We start from the raw sequence: 6000 nt of genomic DNA on the forward strand, positions 1-6000 counted from the left end.
TTGTACATAGCTTCTAGCAGAAAATCTCTTAGCTGAAGGCCCATTTCTCAGATCTTTTTACCTCTCTACAGAGAGTTAGGTAAAAAGATCCCACTACATATGTTTTAGTAATCCCTAAAGGAGGAAGTCGTAATAAATTTTTCTCATGGTACACTACTATTCCTAGAAAAACGACTCAACATACATGTGATAGATGTGTCATAAATGGTTAATAGTGACTCTTCTTCATCTAGCATATTGTGTATAAAATTATTCCAAAAATGATTTTTTAAATAATCACAGAGGTTTGAGTGAATCATTTTTTCTTACCAAAGTGCCTAGCATAGCATCAGGAAATAAATTATTCCTGTTACTGTTACTTTTTCTTTTGGTACCATGTGGTGCCAAAGGGCAGTGTGAGAGACTTGGGCCATGCATAGGTCTTTCTTTCTTTCTTTTTTTTTTTTTTTTTTGTTTTTTGATATAAACAAGATTTTTATTAGTGAAGTAAAAAAAAATAGTGAAAGGGAGTACACTCCCAAGAATTGGAAGCAGGTCAGTCCAAGAGGGGAAAACTGGCCATGCATGGGTCTTTCTGGTTACTATATACGTATAAACAAGACATGTGAATTGGCTGCTAATTTAACATGTGTGTAGTAGTGGAGACCATTAATTGCTTTAACTCATAGAAGTGATTTTCAAGTTAGGTTGGGATATTTTTAAACTGGTGTGCTTTTAAAAATACAGGGTCATATTTCTATCCACAACTTAACAATATTTTATAAGATTTGAATACTGTTCTCTAATTATCTCTGAGAGGATGGTCATTTTGAATAAGTGTATCTTTCAGCAAAATTGTTAGATGACTTTTTCGGGCAGAGTCAGAAAACTGATTTGTCCAGATGATAGAGAGTTAAACAGATAACAAGTGTTGATACTCTTAGCCATTGTTTTGTGTGTGTGTGTATTTGAAAATGGTAAGTGATAGACAACTTGCTGGAAGTGGAGCAAATGGAAATGTTCATTAAGATACCCATAAACCTTTCTATCAAACACTTTGTATATTTGTACTGTGTTAATGTCTAAGAAGTGATATAGTAAACCTTCTCTTACAGTCTTTCTTATTTAAAACTGATTGTCATTATCTTAAAATGTAACTTATAGGGTGCTGGTATTGAAATATATCCTGGGAGTAAGTGCACCCTGAGTGACAACGGGATCCATCACTGCAAGGAAGGGATCCTCATTAAGGTGAGCACCTGCTGAGACACCCTCTTTCCAAAGGCTGGAGTGATTTCACCTAAGAAATAATTGTTTTATTAAATTCCCATGTTGGGTTTTGTTGTTTTCTGGCTTTGAAAAGCATAAACAGTATGTAAATTTTAATAGCATCAATAGTTAGTGGTTGAAAGTCTATTGTGAGAACACTTTGCTGTCTGTAGATCTGTAGAAATGACGAGGAATGCTCTGTCACTCAGAGCTCAGATTGTGCTACCACATATTAATAAGCATAGCTTTCTAGTCCATTTTTAGAATAGCCTGAAAAAAGTGAGATTTTTTAAAGCAGGCAGTGTTGAATGTGATAGTTTCTTAAAACTTTTGTTTTCAATGTCATAGGACTTCTTAGATGAACATTATGACATTCCAAAAATATCCATGGTGAATAATGTCATACATAATAATGAAGGTTATGGTGTTGTCTTGGTGAAACCTACAATTTTCTCTGACCTGCAAGAAAATGCCCAAGATGGAAGTGAAGGTATGCTATATTTAGTACTTTTCAAAATAAAAATCAGACCTAACTTGTTTTATTTCAGCATTAAACTCTGATTAAGGATCTGAATTGTCTTTTCCACACCCCCACCAAAAAAAAAACAACAAAAAAAACTGGCATATGCTTGGATGTGGAGATGGAGAAGCTTGGTAAAGCTATAACATAGAATATCCGAGTGAAAGAAACTTTCAAGATCATCTAGTTCAGCTACTCATTAGAACCTTGATAAGTGGTTTCTGAGGTCCTGCAGTTCCCTTCTTATCATGCTTGGCTCTCTAAATTTATAGAATAAGGATGGACATATGATAGCAATGATGGCTCCTGCTGGCATTTGTTAAGGGTGGAGGCAGAGAAATCAATGTGCCAAGAGGAAGCCTGCATTCACTGGAGGGGATTGTGGAGTTTGCCTCTATTTTTTATTTGTAGAAGTAAATGCCTCCCTGTCAACTGTCTTTCTTGGCAGCAAAGCTGAGCTAACTCAGTGGGAAATTCATGAATTTCAAGCCATGACTCAGATCACTCTGAAATCTCAGTCATGGAGAAGAATTATGCATTGGCATTGGTGAGGAAAGTTTAAAGGGTAATGAGTAGTCCTTGTCATCCTTCAGGATCCACTCCAGTTATCTGTGTGTTCTTTTTCTCCTCACAGTTCTATAGCTCAGAAGTTTAGGTAGGTTTGGCCAGGTTATCTGCTTAGGGTCTCACAAGGACGAAATTGAGGGATCAGCTGGGCGGGGCTCTTATCTGAAAGTTCTCGGGGGAGAATCTGCTTGCAAGCTCATTTATGTTGTTGGCAGAATCAATTTCCTTGAGCTTGTAGGATAGAGGTCTCCAATTTAAAAAAATTTTTTTAGCTGGCTGTTGACTGGGGATTGCTCTTAGCTCTTCGGGGCCACTCTCAGGTCCTTGCCCTGTGACCCTGTCCATTTTACCAACAGAGAACCTCCGTAAGCAAATCTCTCATGCTTTGAATCTTTCTCGTGCTTTGAATCTCCTCATGCGTTCTTCTTCATTCAGCCAAAGAAAACCCTATTACAGGGTTCATAGGATTAGATTAGGTTCACCTGAATTTTTATTCTTAAGGTAAACTGATTAGTAACCTTAGTTACATCTGCAAAATCCTTTTGTCACTTAATAGTCATGAAAGTGACACTAAGGGGTAGGTATCATGGAGGTCGTCTAGAGTTCCGGCCATCACAGGTAGTCACTTATAATGTTATAATTAGCTGCTAAATTAGGAGTTCCTTTAGGGAGAATAGCACTGTTTTACTTATCTTTGCATCTGACTCCTAACATAGTGCTCAGTGTATATTAGATATCCAAGAGATGTCTGTTGAATGAGTGAGATTTAGGATAAAAAGAGAAAATTCAAAATTGGTAATCCTGTATGAAGGTCAGGAAACCTTGGTATGAAAAATAAGACAGTGGCTCATTGAGATACTTAAGACTTGAGAAAGTCCAGTCAGATGAGTGCAGGAATCCTTGACAGAAAAAAAACTTGAAATACGTTATGTTTTATATAGATAACATATGTTTCAGTTGGGTTTGTATATTTAACTTTTTTGTTGTCATTTGTTTCTTCAGAAAATAAAGCACTTAAAATTCAGACAGGTGGAGATGCAGATGTAGCTGAAAGAGTGGATCTAGAAGAGCTGATTCAATGTGCAACTGGTAAAATGGAGCTTTGTGAGAGAGCTGACCTCTCTGAGCAAGTCGAAGGCAATTGTGAAATTGTAAATGAACTAGTTGCTGCCTCCACACAGAAAGGCCAGATGAAGAAGAAAAGGTTGAGTGAACTGGGGATCACGCAAGCTGATGACAACTTAATGTCACAGGAGATGTTTGTTTCAATTCTGGGGAACCAGTTCAAGTGGAATGGGAAAGGGAGTTTCGGCACATTTCTTTTCTGATGTAAAGAGATAGCAAAATACTGACTTTTGCATGTGCTGCCCCAAGAATCACTGCTGCTATCATACTTTGCTTCGTGTCTATATTTTGTAGGTGATATTCAACTGGGTTTGAGTGAAATGCAGATTTATTTTAGTCTGCAGGTGTGGCACATAAAACATTCTTTATAAGCAAGGTCATAAAAACATAAGAAATCTCCAAGTATTTTCTATTTTATCTAGAAAGTCTTGACTGAAAACATAGTCTTTCATGTTAACTCTATTAACTTTCTAGTATAAATACACTTTAATCTAGCACTTCAGAGAGGAGGAAGAAAGGCAGAGAATGCAAGCTGAGTGCACAAAAACGCAGTAGGTGTCAAATGTGCAGTATTCTTACAATTGTCTTTTTATCCCAATTATAGTGAGTCTGATATCCATGCTTTATCTGCCTAATACTTGTCTTAAAAGCTTTTATGATTGGGAGGTTATCTGCCTAATCAGACTATTGAGAATCTGAGTGGGATGCTTTTTTATGTTGAACTATGTAATCATCAAAACAGTAATAGATAGCATAACAGGTTTGAATCAGAAATGAAATCAGTTATTCAGAGCCAGTGTGTACATAGAGCATTTTCACTATTGCTGAATATAAGTGATGAAAAAGGTGCTTTTCTTTTACCAGAACAGTATTCTGATCAAATTTCTTACACAGTCAAAATGATTACCTATACAACCTACATCAGCTCTGTGTTCTTGATATCATATTGTAAAGCACAACTTTAAAAAATATTTATATTTTAAAAATATATGTGACATTAATATTCCACTGAGTAAAATTATAATGATGAAATGATAAATCAAATCTTGTTATATCTTTCCAAACGCGTTATGGGCCGGAGTGCCTGTGTGGCATGTGTGACCCTTTGAAGGACATACAGTATTTTGATATCTTTTTAGTGTTTCAGAAAGAGTATTAACATTTTTCTCAGTGCAGTTGTTTCTTAAATTTGAATAAATTATAATTTTTATATTTCAGATGCTATCAATTGTAGAAGGATCTGTGTTTGATTTTTTTGTTTGACCGTTGAAAGGTGCTTTTTACTCTTTAAGTCCTGTTGCAAAAGTAATGCTAATTAATTCTGCATCAACTTGACCGAAATACTTATTTAAAAACCATTTATTCAACTTTAAAAAATTAAATTGGTTTTCCAATTGAATTTCCATTTTATCTTGGAGTTTAGACTTTGTATTTCTCTTATAACTTGCTAGAACGTCAGGAGAATGACAAGTAGCGTGGTAAGTAAAGTTAATACCTTCTTTGTTCCTTATTATAGCATGATAGTTTTTCAGATTTCATTTATCATACAAAAAACCAAATTACAGATGGATTAGAAATGTAAATTTAAGCAAGCCTATAAAAGTACTAGAAGATAATATAAAATATTTTCATAATCTTCTAATAGACAAGCCCTATGTAGATAAGTCACAAGACCCAGGAAAGTAGATTTGACTATACTTTAATACTTAAAACTTAAGTGAAACCAAATACAGTTGGCCCTCCATATCTGCGGGTTCCACATCCATGGATTCAACTGATCAGATTATGGACCAAAAATATTCAGGAAAAAAAATTTCCACAAAGTTCCAAAAAGCAAAACTTGAAATTGCTGCATGCCAGCAGCTACTTACACAGCATTTACATTGTGTTTACAACTATTTACATAGCATTACATAGCATTACATTGTATTAGGTATTATAACCAATCTAGAGATGATTTCAAGTGTATGGGAGGATGTGTGTACATTATGTGTTAATACTACACCACTTTTTTTTTCTTCTTTCAATTTTATTAGGTAGAATTGTTACAATTTGACTGCACATATACAGTATGTTGCATGTAAATACATATACACAATATACTGCACATATTTTTAAAAAATTTACGTATAGGTACTGTTCATTGTTTTTAAGAACATTTAGAGCTTTAGCTTTTTAAATTTACATAGTTATCAAAGGAATAAAAGCAAACCACAAAAAAGAATTAATTTGAAAAGCTACATATACCACACTATCAACAGCAACATTATTTACAATTGCCAAGATATGGGAGCATTGTAAGCGCATATTAATGAGTGGATAAAGAAGATGCAGCATATATAAATAATGAAATACAACTCACCCATAAGAAAGGAGGATATTTTGCCATTTGTAGCACTTTATTCCCTTTTTTTTCCACTTCAAAAACCAGAATTTTATAACTGGCATTAAGCATTTTCATTGCACAAAAACAACAAAATACCTAGAAATAAACTTAACCAAGGAGGTTACCTATATTCTGAAAACTGTAAAACATTGAT

The 6000-nt window shown here is 34.6% G+C and overlaps 1 protein-coding gene across 1 annotated transcript in view; it reads left to right on the top strand.

Moving 5' to 3' along the window:
- The window catches only part of SHCBP1 (SHC binding and spindle associated 1), a 32652-nt gene extending 27923 nt beyond the window's left edge, over positions 1-4729 (top strand). Inside the window, exons 11-13 of the mRNA XM_031458525.2 lie at positions 1144-1230; positions 1597-1738; positions 3338-4729. Of these exons, the coding sequence (XP_031314385.1) occupies positions 1144-1230; positions 1597-1738; positions 3338-3663 (555 nt within the window). The 3' untranslated portion in view covers positions 3664-4729. The remainder of the gene's footprint in view (positions 1-1143; positions 1231-1596; positions 1739-3337) is intronic.
- The last annotated feature ends 1271 nt before the right edge of the window (positions 4730-6000 follow it).

This window comes from Camelus dromedarius, chromosome 9, assembly GCF_036321535.1.
Source record: "Camelus dromedarius isolate mCamDro1 chromosome 9, mCamDro1.pat, whole genome shotgun sequence".
Classification (NCBI taxonomy): domain Eukaryota; kingdom Metazoa; phylum Chordata; class Mammalia; order Artiodactyla; family Camelidae; genus Camelus; species Camelus dromedarius.